Source organism: Ranitomeya variabilis, chromosome 2 (assembly GCF_051348905.1).
Source record: "Ranitomeya variabilis isolate aRanVar5 chromosome 2, aRanVar5.hap1, whole genome shotgun sequence".
NCBI lineage: Eukaryota > Metazoa > Chordata > Amphibia > Anura > Dendrobatidae > Ranitomeya > Ranitomeya variabilis.
In genome coordinates this window covers 795,702,978-795,721,737 of record NC_135233.1, presented here as the reverse complement: position 1 = coordinate 795,721,737, position 18,760 = coordinate 795,702,978, and the positions used below count along the sequence as shown (strand labels likewise).

General features: G+C 42.4%; 1 protein-coding gene across 8 annotated transcripts in view; it reads left to right on the top strand.

The window, feature by feature from the left end:
• The window catches only part of MYO6 (myosin VI), a 278,543-nt gene that overhangs the window by 147,058 nt on the left and 112,725 nt on the right, over window positions 1–18,760 (top strand). For all 8 annotated transcript variants that reach the window (XM_077289865.1, XM_077289864.1, XM_077289863.1 and 5 more), the window contains exons 13-14: window positions 6,271–6,428; window positions 11,661–11,752. In XM_077289865.1, coding sequence (XP_077145980.1) covers window positions 6,271–6,428; window positions 11,661–11,752 — 250 coding nt within the window. The remainder of the gene's footprint in view (window positions 1–6,270; window positions 6,429–11,660; window positions 11,753–18,760) is intronic.

Sequence of the window (18,760 nt, the reverse complement as noted above, 5' to 3'; positions counted from 1 at the left end):
TAGTGTCCAGGGTCAGATTTATAAGCTATTCAAGTAGTTAGATCGCCTGTGTGGGGAGTCACTTGACTATGATTTTCATGTATATTGATTGCTATATTACTAATATCCATTAGCATATTTTTGGTCTAGCGTCCCCTTCATGAGACTTTCCTATATTATTTAGTCTCGTGATTTTGTTGTGAATAATAAAGATTGCCGTTTGTATTTATATATGGATCTCTTCTTTATTCTGGTCAGAACTTGTAGCCAGAATATGTGATAAATGAGTTATATTGAAGGGCCATTAATATATTGTTTGGGCATATTGATAAATCGGTGACGTGTCAGAACAATTAGTGAGAATGCTCATTGATTGCGTGAGTAATAGTTTGTGCAAATAAAAATCATGGATCTGTCACTATGACGTTGTGCTTTGCAAACACGAGGTGGTTATCAGTATCCTGTGACTGTATTAAAATATGACATTGGAAAGATCATTGCCATATTCTTTAGTAGATGTGTGCTATTGGGGATAAGAGTTGGGGTGTTGTGGCTGCCACGGACACAGCTTGGCGCAGCGCTCCTGGGGTGGGCACGCAGACAGACTTTCCTGTCTTACCCATTAGTGGCTGAGATGGGCATTGCCCACTGAGACCAGATTGACTGATATTTGCGCTGGCGACATTTATGAACCTTTTTTCCTAATTTATTGTATTGCTTGCTCTTTTATTTATTTGAAAGCTCTGCCCATTCCTAGAATACCACTTTGACCTGTATGCACTGTGTGAGGAGCAGATGTCTATCACGCTAGTCTTTTCCGTTACTCCTGGGACCGTTCTTTACAAATGTGGTAACTACCAAGTTAATGAATTGTCCATGTATCAACTAACATTGATCTATAAAGTAGTAACAGATAGTCCCTGATCTAGGCTGTAATTTCATTTATACGTGCACTGAATGATGGGTTATACCTTACCTTTGCATGCCGTGTGGGCCTTCACTCCCGGCAATTAGCTTCTTAAGAGGATTATGGGATTTAAAAGGCCAGTAGCATTAAATGGCAGTCTACTTCTGTCTAGCAAATAAGCTGGAACAATAAAGTAGAACAGGGCAGGGTTAATTTTAGCCTTCTAAGAAACTGCAGCTATTGAATTTCCTAATAAATCAATGATAGAATAAAGTCTGACCTTCACAAATGAATTGGTCATTATGGTCAGCGATGGCAAATTCTAAATACTTCTCCTCCATAAACAAGTAATTGGCACCGAAGCTTTTATTACATTTTATTATAGGCCTAGCCTTATGTAGTTTCCTGCCGTGTCTTACATGTTTTCTAAAGGATATCCCCAGGAGATATCATGAAGATCATGAAAAGCAATGTCTTTCTGATTCCATTACTAGTCGTAACAAAGAATTCTTCCATGGACTGCAGAATATGACCCTAAGTTGCAGCATGTTGTTGACCTACCCGCTTCTTACATGGTTAGACTATTCAATGTCGCGATGGAATATGCCGTAAATGATTGACAGACCTTTATGGTGAGACCCTCAGTATTCTTGAGAATGGGGTCGTCGCTCACATTTCCGGTAATGGAAAGGTAGAGCTACAAGCGCAACTTTCTTTTTTCACCTCCATGGGAGTTCCAGATATTGTAGTGTGCTCTCTTGCAATTTAGTAGTGTGCGCTCTCTTGCAATTTAGTAGTGTGCGCTCTTTTGCAATTTAGTAGTGTGCGCTCTCTTGCAATTTAGTAGTGTGCGCTCTTTTGCAATTTAGTAGTGTGCGCTCTCTTGCAATTTAGTAGTGTGCGCTCTCTTGCAATTTAGTAGTGTGCGCTCTCTTGCAATTTAGTAGTGTGCGCTCTTTTGCAATTTAGTAGTGTGCACTCTCTTGCAATTTAGTAGTGTGCGCTCTTTTGCAATTTAGTAGTGTGCACTCGCTTGCAATATTGTAGTGTGCTCTCTTGCAATATTGTAGTGTGCACTCTCTTGCAATATTGTAGTGTGCGCTCTTGCAATATTGTAGTGTGCTCTCGCTTGCAATATTGTAGTGTGCTCTCGCTTGCAATATTGTAGTGTGCGCTCTCTTGCAATATTGTAGTGTGCGCTCTCTTGCAATATTGTAGTGTGCGCTCTTTTGCAATTTAGTAGTGTGCGCTCTTTTGCAATTTAGTAGTGTGCGCTCGCTTGCAATTTAGTAGTGTGCGCTCGCTTGCAATTTAGTAGTGTGAGCTCTCTTTCAATATTGTAGTGTGCGCTCTTTTGCAATTTAGTAGTGTGTGCTCGCTTGCAATTTAGTAGTGTGCGCTCTCTTGCAATTTAGTAGTGTGCGCTCTTTTGCAATATTGTAGTGTGCGCTCACTTGCAATATTGTAGTGTGCGCTCGCTTGCAATATTGTAGTGTGCGCTCGCTTGCAATATTGTAGTGTGCGCTCGTTTGCAATATTGTAGTGTGCGCTCGTTTGCAATATTGTAGTGTGCGTTCTCTTGCAATATTGTAGTGTGCGCTCGCTTGCAATATTGTAGTGTGTGCTCGCTTACAATATTGTAGTGTGCGCTCGCTTACAATATTGTAGTGTGCGCTCTCTTGCAATATTGTAGTGTGCGCTCTTTTGCAATTTAGTAGTGTGCGCTCGCTTGCAATATTGTAGTGTGCGCTCGCTTGCAATATTGGAGTGTGCGCTCTCTTGCAATATTGGAGTGTGCGCTTGCTTGCAATTTTTGGAAACTCCTATAAGTGAATTGAGAGCCGCATAAAGGAATGTCTCTCTCCTTTTTCTCTCTCTTTCTCTTTCTTTCTCTCTCTCTTTCTCTTTTCCAAGCTGTTTGAGACATGGTCATTTTCTGGAGATAAATGCTGGTACTACCTGTTAGGGCTTGTGCATATGGCTGAATTTTCTGTCTTAATGCAATCTGACAAAACATCAGCTTGGACCAATGTTATTCTCAAGGGCATATGTCGGAGCTGGTCCGAAGAAAAGATCGCAGCATACCTGAGCTTGATTCAACATTCAGGTCACACTGTCAATGAGTCCATGGAAATCATCGGACTGCACTCGGATGACATCGGAGTACAATCCAATTTCCACAGACTGACAAAATGGAGAAATTATTTTATGTTTTTTTTCTCCATCTCCTCATCCAAGAGAATCAGATCACACTATGATGAAACTTTGATCAGATTATGATTTGCAAAATGGACCCGACTCTCTTGGATGAGAGAATATACCCTTGTGGGACCCTAGCCTTAGACTAAAGGCCCCGTCTCACATAGCGAGATCGCTAGCGATATCGCTGCTGAGTCACAAGTTTTGTGACGCAACAGCGACCTCAGTAGCGATCTCGCTATGTGTGACACGTACCAACGATCAGGCCCCTGCTGTGAGATCGCTGGTCGTGTCGGAATGGCCTGGACCGTTTTTTGGTCGTTGAGGTCCCGCTGACATCGCTGAATCGGTGTGTGTGACACCGATCCAGCGATGTCTTCACTGGTAACCAGGGTAAACATCGGGTTACTAAGCGCAGGGCCGCGCTTAGTAACCCGATGTTTACCCTGGTTACCAGCGTAAATGTAAAAAAAAACAAACACTACATACTCACCATCTGATGTCCGTCAGGTCCCTTGCCGTCTGCTTCCTGCTCTGACTGAGTGCCGCCGTACAGTGAGAGCAGAGCGCAGCGGTGACGTCACTGCTGTGCTGTGCTCTCACTGTACGGCCGGCAGACAGTCAGAGCAGGAAGCAGACGGCAAGGGACCTGACGGACATCAGATGGTGAGTATGTAGTGTTTGTTTTTTTTTACATTTACGCTGGTAACCAGGGTAAACATCGGGTTACTAAGCGCGGCCCTGCGCTTAGTAACCCGATGTTTACCCTGGTTACCAGTGAAGACATCGCTGGATCGGTGTCACACACACCGATTCAGCGATGTCAGCGGGACCTCAACGACCAAAAAACGGTCCAGGCCATTCCGACACGACCAGCGATCTCACAGCAGGGGCCTGATCGCTGGTACGTGTCACACATAGCGAGATCGCTACTGAGGTCGCTGTTGCGTCACAAAACTTGTGACTCAGCAGCGATCTCGCTAGCGATCTCGCTATGTGAGACGGGGCCTTTACTTCATGTACTCTAGTGTATCTTTGTGGGGCATAATACACTTAGTATATGTAGAGTACAAGCACGGAGCTAATGTATTATTGAAGATGGATGCATAAAATGTACAGAAAGGAAGTAAACAAATCAATCCCTGACATATTGAGCATCCAAATATTAGTAATTGCCAAGGGGAAAAAAATGATGACATTTTCATGTGACAAGAAATAATTGAGAAATAAACAAATGTACTAAATTCAGTCATACATCAGAACTTTATTAACCAGGTAGGTTCTGATGAAATCCGGTCCCAGCTATTTTTCGATATGTTAATATACCAGGTCTCTGGTCTGGGGGAACAAGTATATGACAAGTTGATGCCAAAGGTGTTTATTAGCTGTGTAATAAAATATCATGCACTTATTGTGGTCCAAGAACAACATATAATGTCTATGTACGGTATTTTAAAAAAACAACTTTGAAATGACCTTACTTAGAAATATCTTTAAATTTGGTCTTTAGCTCCTGTGCATATCTTTGTATCTCCATGGTAACAGACTACAAACATACTGTGTAGTCTGATCCCACCCTCACTATTTTAGGTGTAACTGAGCTAGAAAAATGCATGTAAAGGTGGGCAAATCCTAGAAATATCTCAATGCACCCCTGGTCTCTCCCTGTTTTTGGCTAGTGTATGGCTGGTCTCTGTTGTGCAGACCACATAACAGGGGGACATTTTCGGTGTAACAATCCTGGCCCCCTTATTTCCTACCTTATGTCCACATACATGAGACCTGTTTAACACCACTTGATCACGGAGAATGATGGCATTCTGTTTAGTGCTGATGCTGTAATCCCCTTCCTCATTTTGAGGTTGTCTTTTTCTGTGGCTTAGTTCACTATGGAAGAATAATAAATTTAGGATTAGATTTCTCTGCAACTCATGTTTTTGGAAAAGCTCCTGTTTTGTCTGTATTAACTGCCTAGGATATAGGTACGTCCATAGAATCCGTACTTTTTATGTTAAATCTGCTTAACATATTTATGAAATATACTAAAAGTAATAGATCCTAGAAGATTAACAGTGTATAGCGGCTGCAGATTTACTATATTGCGGTGGATATAAATAGCTCGTAAAGTGACAGTTTAATAATCATCGAGGACATTTTAATAAAACCCATCTCTTGTTATGTAGCTGTGAGACTTGTCATTTCTGTTCCACATGTATACCTTATTGACTAAGTTGTGGATTTTTCATCACTAGGGATGTATAGCAAAAAGAGGTTTAAAGAAACGTTTTCTGTACAATCAGTTATGTGCTGTGGGAAATTAATTTTTTATTTGGCCTTCTACAGCAGTTCTTTTTTGATTTACAGTGGGAAAGATGTAGTTAAAGGAGTTGTCCATAACTCAGACAACGCCTTCTGAATCCCTGTGTTTCCCACTAGTAAATTAACAATACTTATACTCCTCTCCGGTGCTGGCACTATCGGCACAGGCTCTCCTGGGGATTATGTGACATTATGTCATGCAATCCCTGCTGCCAATCAGCACTCTCCTTCCCTAAAAGGACCAATCAAGACATCCTGAGGAAGTGAGAGAACAGCCGCAGCTCTCACTTCCTCCAGATGTAAATGACGTCCATGCGAGAGGAGAATGAAGGCATCGCTGATTGACCACAGTGATTGTTTGTCATGCAATCACTGGGAGAGCCAGTGCCAAAAATGCTGGAACCGCGCCAGCACCATAGGCAAGTATAAGTGGTATTATTTTATTTAACAGGGAAATAGAGGGGTTCAGAAGGGTTTGTCCTAGTAGTGGACAACCCATTGTAAGAGTTCACTCTGTGGGTTCTCCTCTGCCTAATATATGTATAGCAGTTATTGTTAAGTTTTGCTTTTCTTCCATCTATTCTTGTGGTTTAGGGATTGTCCACTATTTGCTATGCTCCCCAGTTTAAAATAAAAAGAACAGATACTCTCCTCCTCCCATACTGTAGCTGTTCCAGCACCGCCTGCATTGGGTTTGCCAGTGTTTGAGTGACATTGTTATGTATTAATGCATGAAATGGACCAACAGGGCCTATTCTATATTCTATCCCATAAATCTTTGGTACATCTCCACTTACTGTAGTTCTTCTCTTTTGTCAGTTTTAGCCGTGGTCAGGAAATTTCATGTAATATATTCTTTGTTTTAGAGTGCCCCTGAAAGTGGAGCAGGCCAACAATGCTCGAGATGCCCTGGCAAAGGCAGTCTACGGCAAGCTCTTTGATCATGTGGTTAACAGGGTAAACCAGTGCTTTCCATTTGAGAGGTCCTCCTATTTTATTGGCGTTTTGGACATTGCTGGCTTTGGTAAGTGATCCTAATTTCTATATGTTTTTGATGAATAAATTGAATTCTTTTACTAAGAATATGATGAAACATAGACTAAGATCGTATTCACATTGAGATTTTTTGCTATCCTATTTTGATTTGTTGCCAAATATTGGTAGTTGGCAGACACTTCTGTTAACACTAGTATCCCACGGACATGGCATAGTGATAAGAAGATGCTTATTTTTTTTGACTGTTGACATTGGGGTACAATTGAGCTACCCCCATATACCGTATATACTCGAGTATAAGCCGACCCGAGTATAAGCCGACCCCTCTAATTTTGCCACAAAAAACTGGGAAAACTTATTGACTCGAGTATAAGCCTAAAGTGGAAAATGCAGCAGGTACCGGTGAATTTCAAAATTAAAAATAGATACTCCATACCATTCATTATGGCCTCATAGATGCTCCACATAAAGCTGTGCCATATACAATGCTCTGCACCGTTGCCCCATAGATACTCCACATAAAGCTGTGCCATATATACAATGCTCTGCACCGTTGCCCCATAGCTGTGCCATATAGTGCTCTGCACCGTTGCCCCATAGCTGTGCCATATAGTGCTCTGCACCATTGCCCCATAGATAGCTGTGCCATATAGTGCTCTGCACCGTTGCCCCATAGCTGTGCCATATAGTGCTCTGCACCGTTGCCCCATAGCTGTGCCATATAGTGCTCTGCACCATTGCCCCATAGCTGTGCCATATAGTGCTCTGCACCGTTGCCCCATAGCTGTGCCATATAGTGCTCTGCACCGTTGCCCCATAGCTGTGCCATATAGTGCTCTGCACCATTGCCCCATAGCTGTGCCATATAGTGCTCTGCACCGTTGCCCCATAGCTGTGCCATATAGTGCTCTGCACCGTTGCCCCATAGCTTTGCCATATAGTGCTCTGCACCATTGCCCCATAGATAGCTGTGCCATATAGTGCTCTGCACCATTGCCCCATAGCTGTGCCATATAGTGCTCTGCACCGTTGCCCCATAGCTGTGCCATATAGTGCTCTGCACCATTGCCCCATAGCTGTGCCATATAGTGCTCTGCACCGTTGCCCCATAGCTCTGCCATATAGTGCTCTGCACCATTGCCCCATAGATGCTCCACATAAATCTGTGCCATTGCTGCTGCTGCAATAAAAAAAAAAAACACATACTCACCTCTCTTGCTTGCAGCTCCTCGGCGCCATCTTCCCGGCGTCTCTCCGCACTGACTGATCAGGCAGAGGGCGGCGCGCACACTATATGCGTCATCGCGCCCTCTGACCTGCACAGTCAGTGCGGAGAGACGCCGGGAAGATGGCGCGACGCCCGGCGTGTGGAACGAGGACAGGTGACTATGTCATACTTACCTGCTCCCGGCGTCCCGCTCCTTCCCCCAGACAGCTGGTCTTCGGTGCCGCAGCCTCTTCCTCTATCAGCGGTCACCGGCACCGCTGATTAGAGAAATGAATTATGTGGCTCCGCCCCTATGGGAGGTGGAGCAGCCTATTTATTTCTCTAATGAGCGGTCCCACGTGACCGCTCAGGGGAAGAGGCTGCTGCACCGAAGACAGTGGGACGGGCAGGGGGAGCGCCAGGAACGCCGGAACTAGGTGAGTATATGACAGTCCTCACCCGCCGACCCCACCACCGATCATGACTCGAGTATAAGCCGAGAGGGGCACTTTCAGCCCAAAAATTTGGGCTGAAAATCTCGGCTTATACTCGAGTATATACGGTAAGTTAGATTTTTGGTGGATCCTATAAAATCTCTCATTATGTCATGTGTGTGACCAGTTCTATCCACCAAACATGACCATACCAGACTATGGCTTTCATCCGGAGGGCTTTCGATATCGCACCCTGCGTTATTCCGATGGCTTCCCTCGAGTATATCTCGCAGCTTTGTGACTCGTATGTCTGCACTACATGTTTTCTTTCCCCAAGTACATTCCCTTTCACACTCATTCCTTTTCTAATATTATGTTTCCATTTTCTCATTCATGTCATTCTTTCTATTGCATTTTTCAGCATTTTATTTATTGGTTCAATTTCCCGTAGCGCCACCAGAATTGAATTTACCTCTTCTACCTCTCTCATAAGTCGTCCTTTTCTAGACTTATCATTTAGCAGGAGCTGAGAAATTAACTTATAGTGTTCTTGGGGTAATTTTGTGAACTATTCTTTAAATACTGAAATTCACTTTACAGAACATTGCTACAGCTTTAGATATTTCATTCCTGGGACAGAAAATTAGTATTTTGAGTATATTGTGCACTATCCATCTTCTGGAGGGAACTTCAGAAAGCAAATAGCCAAATAAAGTACATAGCAAAAAAAACAAATGTTTCCAATATATCTCAGGTAGTAGGAACACTCTGCTTTTCTTTACAAAGCATATTTGGACATTGGAAAATTGAAGCTATACAGTATACTATTGGATGAAGGACTATGTAGCGATATTTCTTTGAGAGATCTCTAATTTCTGTTTGAGGCATCTATCAAATCCGTTACCAAAGTTTAAGCTTCTATCGGCTGTGATAACACATTTTGCCAGCCAAAGTTCACCAATATCAATTTGAGGTGAAATAAAATGTTCTCATTGGCTGTCAATCTAAAATAAATGGAGAAATGTTGTACATCACTGATTCAAGCAAAAATGTGACTCTTTTAGGGTGTTCCAAGCAGAACTATTGCCCCATTTCATCATTCTTGTTTTCAGAAAGAATTTCCTCTTTTTTAGTGGCGTTAGTATTTGCGCTTTATTCTTTATATGTTTTGCTCCACTTTTTAAGTTGACTTTTCTACTAGTAGTAGTAGTATTCAACGACTGTGCTTGTCCAGATGTTTTTGGCACATTTTTGTAACTTTTTAAATCATTTGCAACCTTTGGTGCAGAAATGTTGCAAAAACTGGTTAAGGCCACGTTCACACCTTCAGCATTTGGTGAATTTTTTACATCAGTATTTGTAAGCCATAACCAGGAGTGGAACAATCAGAGGAAAAGTATAATAGAAACGTATGCACCACTTCTGCATTTATCACCCACTCCTGGTTAAGGCTTACAAATACTGACGTGTAACCAAATACTCACCAAATACTCACCAAATACTCAACGTGTTCACGTGGACTGAAGATGAAGATAAAGAGCATTTTGGATACACGCCAAATTCATGAACAACGCATGCCGTTTTGAGGAATTTGAAAACAAGACTGTGTTGCACAGTCCTAACAAGGGTAAAATATTCAACGACCATATTTGCCATTAGCCCCCAAATCCCCTGATGACGTCATATAGGTGAAACCTGTTGGGAGGCTATGAGCTAGCAATTTTAATAGCGAGTGCAATTGTGTGTTCTAAAGATACTATTTTATGGACTGCAGTCATGACAGGGAATATAATCCAGTTACACGGATATATAGAGCTAATCTAATAGCAAGGAATAAATAGATCAGAACAATAATATAACAATTGCCCTTGTGCTTTTAATAGTTGGGTATTGTGTCTTTTTAATAATTTATATAATTTATTAATAGTTAAAGCTGTTGTTCACTACTTTAACATTTATGACCTATTGTTGGGATAGGTCATCAACGCCTGATTGGAAGAAGTTCAACACCCGGCACCCCTGCTGATCAGCTGTTGACGGCCGCCGAATCTGACCAGTTACGGAGCTGCTCCGTCTATAGTGGTTATGGCCAGGTACTGTACATCCACCCCCTATTTATTTGAATAGGGGTGGATGTGTGGTACCTGCCAACTTTGTAACTGGTCCGTTTTGGCCGCCGCCAACACCGAGAACAGTTGGGGTGCCAGGTGTCGTAACCCCTCTGATTAGGCGTTAATTACCTATTCTAAAGAAAGGCCATCAATGTTAAAGTATTGGACAGCCACTTTATCTAAAGGACCGTGAATAAAACGTAGTTGTTTCTTTACCTAAGGCAAATATAGTTGTTGAATTTTGAGTAATTTGGCACTAAAATGACATTGGATATCACAAGGCAAAAAGAAAAGTGATTTCAATAAATTGTAAATTACGAATCTCGCAAAGGAGGAATTTTTGCCAATAAATTGCAGCTATTACCTTAAACTCTATTTGCGTGTGCAAATTTTTAAAAGTGTTAATGTAAAAAAAAAACAAAATCAGGATTTCATATGGATGTAAAAAAACAGACAAACAGATGAGACACAGATGGAACAGGGATGAAAATCATCCTTTTTTTGCACATAAAATTGGGCCATTTTTCATAAACGTCATTAAGCCCAGCCTGGATGGGTAGGGTTATAAAACACACGTGAAACAGTCCTCTAGCCGCATGTGCACTTAAAGGGAGCCTGTCATCATAATAATGTGGTCAGATCTGCATGCAGCATGTTGTAGAGCACGGAGAGCTGAGCAGATTGATAAATCGTTTGTGAGATAAGATTCAGTATAACTTATCTTATAATGATTTCATTCTCTGCTCTTTCTGGGATTTTTGGTCCAGTGGGCGGTCCGATCAGTGATCAGAAAGCTGTCAGTCACTGACAGTACCGCCCACTGGACCAAAATCCCAGAAAGAGCAGAGGTGTAAATGATTAAAACCCAAGTTACTCTGAATTTTTTCTCACAAAACTATATACAGTATGAATCTACTCCTCTCCCCTTGCTCTATTACATACTGCCTCTAGATTGGCCTGCATTTTCGTGGTTCCGGGTTCCCTTTAACATGGCAGTGAAACTGAACTTTGATCCAGTACGATGCTAACGTGTAACAGTGCTGATAGTTTGCTGTGGTTTTAGGGGGCATAAAAGTGGCCTTTAGGCCCGCCATGTATGGAAGTTTGAAAAAGTATAAAAAATTTTTTTTTTTAAATCCTGTAAGTAACTGGTATCTGCATCTGTGGCTACCCATTTAATAAAAAGGACACACACACACACATATATATATATATGTATATATATATATATATATATATATATATATATATATATATATATATATATATATATATATATATATATATATATATATATTCACTGTGAAAGAAAAGAAAATCTAAATTGTTGAATTTCGATCCTCGGATGTTGAGCAAGACTGTAGAGAAAAGCAATCCTGGACCCTGCCTAGTAATGCTGAAAAAAGCAGGATAATTGGTTGGGTTATTTTGCCATTTTTTAACACTGTAAATGAAAGGAAATATTAAAGAAAAATACAAGACTCATTTTTGCTGTTCTCCTTTTTCAGAATACTTTGAACACAACAGTTTTGAACAGTTTTGCATTAACTACTGTAATGAGAAGCTTCAGCAGTTCTTTAATGAAAGAATCCTAAAAGAGGTAAGTGAATATTGTCTGGTTGTTACCTGTGAAGCAGAAAGCAAAAAGCGTTACATCAGATTAATTGCATAAATTATTGGGGCATCTGTCGTCTCTGGAGTTGCTTCAGTTTATGTGTAGAATAGTAAATTTCTCACTATTAACAGTAAAAGTTATGAATATCACTGATTTATTAATGGAATTAGTATATTTTAGTGACTTTTTTTTCTTACTTTAGGTAAGATTTCTGATTCCATTAGTTTTGGGGCAGTGGCTTGACTAGCCTTTGTGTGGAGCTCTTCACAACTCTTCCCCAACAAATAATGTCAGGGAAAATAAACAACCAATTGAATTTAAAGTAAGTTGCTGACCCCTTTGTTCTTCTAACCACCAAAGGTGTCTGGCAGTGGCTTAAGGTTCATTGTCTCAGGTAGATTTCTGCCCTAAATGAGAACCAGTTTGACAATTGGCGCTCGTTTTCCGGCCCGGTCAACCTGATCGATACCATGTGGTGATAGAATGATCTTTAATATCCCATACAGCATGCATTTTGTCTGTGGCAGCAAATCCCGCTTACACAGGCAGTTGTCCTGCCAGCATCAATGATTTCATGGCCCACATAAACCAATTGGTCAGATGGCGGAAAAATATTTTTGCTCAATTATCAGCTGATCAGCAGCATGATAACATGGACTAATGACTGTGAAAGAGTTCATGTGCCCCTCTTGGCCAAACCGAAAACAAGGAAAGGGGCGCTCCCGGTGTGAAATCTCAAAGTGATTAAAGGGATGATTGGGTAAAGGACCGCTCACCTGGGCGAGTCGTGTTTGGCACACCTCTGGTATGTGTGGGCACGATCACTGTAATGCTGCTGCTTCAGCCGCTGGACTCGCATCCGCTTGGATAGAAAATAAAATATGGCTAGAAGAAAATAAATCTTGGTGATGTCTAGGTGCTGCCAAGGATGCCACAGGTGTTTGGAATATAAGATTTATTAAAACAACGCGTTTCAGAGTTGGTTCAATTGTTTCCACAGCTTCCTTTGTACCTAAGTTGAAAGGAGTTGAACCAACTCTGAAACGCGTTGTTTTAATAAATCTTTTCTTCCCTCTGCCATCCTTGGCAGCACCTGGACATCTCCATTCTTCTGTCTTGGCCATACAGAGGAATACATGTAAGATGAAAATAGCTAAAATATATTTAAAAAAGCCTCACCGTGTAATAAGCAGAATGGTTGTTCTCATCTTTGCCTGCATTGATCAAACAACCGCTGTACCGGTAATTTGGGCAAGAAGAAATGATTGGATCTGCATAAAATATAAATGCATGCATGTGTATGGGACGGGTCTGGAGGAATAGCTTATTTGGTCATCAGCTATTGAAGGTGTATGGTTATGGTTACCTTTGTTATTACCACCTTTGGTTGTCCTGAGCCGTGAAGAAGTTAATAATTGAATTCCCTCTGTCTTAGGTTTTCTTGGGTAATCTCAACACTTTTACTAGTCTATGAAAGAATAACGTGTTTGCATTTAATTTTCTGGTGATCTAGGATAACGCCCTGTCTTGGTGGTCCACAGCAGACGAACGTATAACCTCCCAGTTATGTGTCCAATCTTCCACAAGAGATGTTATCATTTTTAGCTTCACTTGATCAGCACTGATCTATTAGTCCCTGAAACAGGGGTGGTGAACCTCAGGCCTCCGGCATGTTTATGGGCCTCGATGACCTTTTATCTGGTCCCCGGGCAGGCAACTTTTTTTTGACGACCGGCGGTCCATTAATTTCTTCTTGCTCTGTGAGCAGGAGCACAGTGTTCACTACTGAACGCTGAGGAGCTAGCAATGATAGACCAGTGTTGACGTCAGGGTGTATTTTGTGGGCGGAGTTACCGCGTAAAAATTGTACTTCCCCCGAAGAATGGTATAAATATCTACATGGCCCTTGGCAGCAATAGATTCCCCATCCCTGTACTAATTGGGTCAAAGAAACCAGTGCACGTATTGTCTGATTTTTCTAGAATTGTTGTAAAGGAAACCAGCATCTAGTCCAAAAATACAGTACGGTATGTTATGTAGACTATTTGTGCATGTGAATATACATCTCTACCAACCTTGTTGCCTGAAATATTTTCTCATCATTACTGTGCCTCTTCATCGTTTGCTGCATACAACTGGGAAACAGTAGATAAATGTCGCTATGAATGCCTATGAGCATTTTGTAGAGCAGCTGATACAGCAGTAGAGATGGCTCCTGTTACGTGTGCCTAATCTACATTTATGGAAATTAGCCTATGGTGTCTGCGCAGCATGAATCTATTATACACATGTATATTGCCTTATGTGTAAATTGTACAAACGTTTCCTGAAAATTGGCATTTGCCCTGCTTTTCAGCATTTAACAGAATTCTACGGAAGGCGCATCCAGTATTGCTGAATTAGAATTCTTTAGACTTCACCAGGAAATACATTATTTTGATGGTTTACTAAATATTGCAATTTAACAAATCCTGGAATTTCTATCATTGCTTGAAGCTCTTCCTCTTAGAAATAGGGAAAATGTTAGATACCGTATATACTCGAGTATAAGCCGAGATTTTCAGCCCATTTTTTTGGGGCTGAAAGTCCCCCTCTCTTTTTGGGCTGAAAGTCCCCCCATGTGACCGCTCAATACAGGAAGAAGCTGCAGGGCCGGGAAACCCGGGACTGCACCGCTCCAGGAGCAGGTGAGTATAAAAGGGAGGGGTAGCGCAGCGCTGCGCGATATTCACCTCTCCTCGTTGCAGCCGCCGCTCCGTCTTCAGAGTCTTCTGCAGTGACGCTCAGGTCAGAGGGCGCGGTGACGTGGTTAGTGCGCACCCTCTGCATGAACGTCAGTGCAGAAGACGCTGAAGACGGAGTGACGGCCGGAAAGAGGAAAGGTGAATATTTAAAGTGCCGGGGGCCTGAGCGACGGAGGTGAGTATGTGATTTTTTTTTTTTTATCGCAGCAACAGCAAATGGGGCTAGTGTCTGTATGGAGCATCTTATGGGGCCATAATCAACGTTTGTGTAGGATTATATGGGGCAAGCATCTGTATGGAGCATCTTATGGGGCCATAATCAACGTTTGTGTAGGATTATATGGGGCAAGTGTCTGTATGGAGCATCTTATGGGGCCATAATCAACGTTTGTGCAGCACCATTTTGGGGCAACTATCTTTATGGAGCATCTTATGGGGCCATAATCAACGTTTGTGTAGCACTATATGGGGCAACTATCTTTATGGAGCATCTTATGGGGCCATTATTAACCTTTATGCAGGATTATATGGGGCATATTTTAATATGTAGCATCTTATGGGGCCCATCATGAACTGTATGGAACATTATATGGGGCTCCTGATTCAATATGGATATTCAAAAACACTTAACGTACTGATGTCTCAATTAGTTTTACTTTTATTGGTATCTATTTTTACTTTTGAAATTTACCGATAGCTGCTGCATTTTCCACCCTAGGCTTATACTCGAGCCATTAAGTTTTCCCAGTTTTTTGTGGCAAAATTAGGGGGGTCGGCTTATACTCGGGTCGGCTTATACTCGAGTATATACGGTAATTATGGAAGGCAGGCATTTTTAACCTCCAGACCTTTTGTCCTGGTCAGGCATTACAATACAGATGCTGTTTACAGAGCTTGGTTAGGACCAATGGACTACAGTAGTTCTTGCCTAAAAGCGCATTGCAGCTCGTCGTCTTTCTCCATTTGGAAAATACCGTAGTTCTTTCACGGAATAATGACTGGTCTGATAGGTTCTTTCTGTGTTTGGTCAAGTTGTTACTGCAGTGGGATGGCGCAGGCTCAGTAACTGGGTGTATAACTTGATTGCCACTGTCAATAGAGGTGCTGCTCCCTCTGTTTCTTGATCAACTCCGTGACAATACATCATCATGGTAACTGTGGGCAGAACAATGGCCCCAATAGCATGATCTTGCTACATTTATCAGACCCTGACAATGGCAGGGCTTAATATATTGTCTGTTAGTTACATGCTGACAAACATAATACTTCAATACATAGTTATTGTAGTGTATTATATGAATGATCACAGAATTATATGCTCAAATTCCATAGAAAATCAAATAAAAAATGTAAAATCCCATTCAGACCCCATTTGCATGGATTTCAAGAGTAACTCTTAATGTAACTCACTAGTGTGTATAGCTCCCCTGTGCTTGTATGCACCCTCAACAATATCTAGGCATTTGTAGGCTCCAGGAGGCACCCAAATCCCACCGACAGATATTGGAATGAAATCCTCAGATCAGCTAACAGTCATGGTACTGTTGACTATCACATGGAGGATTGTGCAACCCTACAAAGATATGCATCGCCAGACCATCATGATCCCATCACCAAACCGGTCATGTTGGATAATGGTGCAGGCGACATAATGTTACACATAACGTCTCTGGACTCTTGTCACATGTTGAGTGTAAACCTGCTCTCATCTGCGAAGAGAATAGGTCACTGATGGCAGACTTGACAATTCTAAGGTTCTCTGGCAAAAGCCAATCGAGCTTCATAGTGCTGGGCTATAAGCACAGCTTACACTATAAAACATTGGATTTTCATGCCACCCTCATATAGTCTGCTGCTGACAATTGCTTAGAAACATGCACACCAGAAGCTTCCTGAAGGACATCTTATAGGGCTATGACAGGGCCATTTTACTTCTCCTCACGCAAAGGAAGGGAGGGAGACCTGCCATTCTACATCTCACTGCGACTCTTCTTATGTAACTGCCCATGTCCTGGTATATGCTTCATGTTCTTAAGACTGTGTTGGGAAATAAGGCAAAATGTTCAACATGAATGTTATGTAGGTTAGAATCAGGAAGGATAAGGAGAGAGTAATTGTCTGTGGTCACCTGTTTCCCTTTGGACATTGTCTTGCTGTTACCTCTCCAGTTCTCATTTAAATGTCCACCAAAGCAGCTGACATTCATTCATAATTGCATAATTGGACCAATATCCTGAAGTTTAAAAGGGATTCTGACAGCAGTTTTTTTTCTTTGGAATTTGAGAGCAGCATGATGTAGTGGCAGAGAGCCTGAATCCTGCAAAGTGTCACTTACTGGACTGTTTCATGCAGTTTTGATAGAATCCCTGTTTTCTCTACTGTAGCTGTCGCAGTGGTGAGACACTGTCAAGCTGTGTGAGGGAGAAGCAAGGTGCACAACAACAGGAAGAGGGTGTGGGAGCCCAAACACTAGAAAGGTGTTAGTGGAGATCCCTAGGTAGATCTGAAAACACCCTGCCTGCCCTAACGTCTCTAAATAGGTTCCACACCTATCGATGAGCAGGAACCTAATCCCTGACTGCCCCTAGCAATAGACCCTGGATAGGGAGTGGACGGGGTGTCGCTGGTCAGCCCCTACTACAACTAAAGACGACAAATGAGGGAATACATTTAGCTTGAGATGACACAAGAGAGTTCACACCAGCAATGATCCAAGAGGTTTCAAGAAGAAACTAGTCGACTTCTAGCACTTCCAACGGGCAAAGGTAAATAGAGCTTTCACCGGCACCTTGCTGAAGCAACTAAAGGTATTTAAACATCCAGCAAAGGTGTGTTAATCAGCAGCAGATGGTGGAGAACACCACTAGATCATAGAGGGAGAAGGCTATCACTCCAGAGCAGAGATGCAAGATACAGAATGTGCCTGCAGAGTCAAGTGCAATGACCTTCTACAGCAGAATCATGAATGACTGTCATACCGGACACACCCGTGACAGACCCACACCCCTGCTTTGCACTTTCTGTACATTTTCAGTAAGCTGCTATGGGGGCATGGTTACATAGATTAGCCCGACTGGCTAGTTTGTGACTCCTAGTCCTGCAGTGATAATCTCCTGACTGAATTGAAGCTATAGCGAGCTGTTAGGGTACTGTCTCACAGTGGCACTTTTGTCGCTACGACGGTACGATCCGTGACGTTCCAGCGATATCCATACGATATCGCTGTGTCTGACACGCAGCAGCGATCAGGGACCCTGCTGAGAATCGTACGTCGTAGCAGATCGTTTGGAACTTTATTTCGGCGCTGGATCTCCCGCTGTCATCGTTGGATCGGTGTGTGTGACACCGATCCAACGATGCGTTCGCTTGTAACCAGGGTAAACATCGGGTTACTAAGCGCAGGGCCGCGCTTAGTAACCCGATGTTTACCCTGGTTACCATCATAAAAGTAAAAAAAAACAAACAGTACATACTCACATTCCGGTGTCCGTCAGGTCCCTCGCAGTCTGCTTCCCGCTCTGACTGACTGCCGGCCGGAAAGTAAGAGCAGAGCACAGCAGTGACGTCACCGCTGCGCTCTGCTTTCACTTTACGGCGGCACTCAGTCAGAGCGGGAAGCAGACTGCGAGGGACCTGACGGACACCGGAATGTGAGTATGTACTGTTTTTTTTTTTTTACTTTTACGATGGTAACCAGGGTAAACATAGGGTTACTAAGCGCGGCCCTGCGCTTAGTAACCCGATGTTTACCCTGGTTACCCGGGGCCTTCGGCATCGTTGGTCGCTGGAGAGCTGTCTGTGTGACAGCTCGCCAGCGACCACACAACGACTTTCCAACGATCACGGCCAGGTCGTATCGCTGGTCGTGATCGTTGGAAAGTTGCAGAGTGTGACAGTACCCTTAAGCAAGTTATGCTTCCCTGGAATCTGGGTGCCCCTACATTATGCTGCTCTTAGAATAAATAGCAAAATCCTACTGACAGGTTCTCCCTAAATCACTTGCTTTTGTAATGTGATGTTCAAGTGCTCCTCCATCCATACACAAACACACACACACACCAATTTTTCTAAGTAAATATATTTATAGAGGTGATATTGATATGAAATTCTCACCAAATGTTGCTAACAACTCCTCTAATCCACACAGACAAACAAATGAAACCATAGATGTCCATAAATTAAGTTATGTGTAATGAGAAATAACGCATGGAAAGAGTATTGAACATGCTTACTTAATACTGAAATGTGT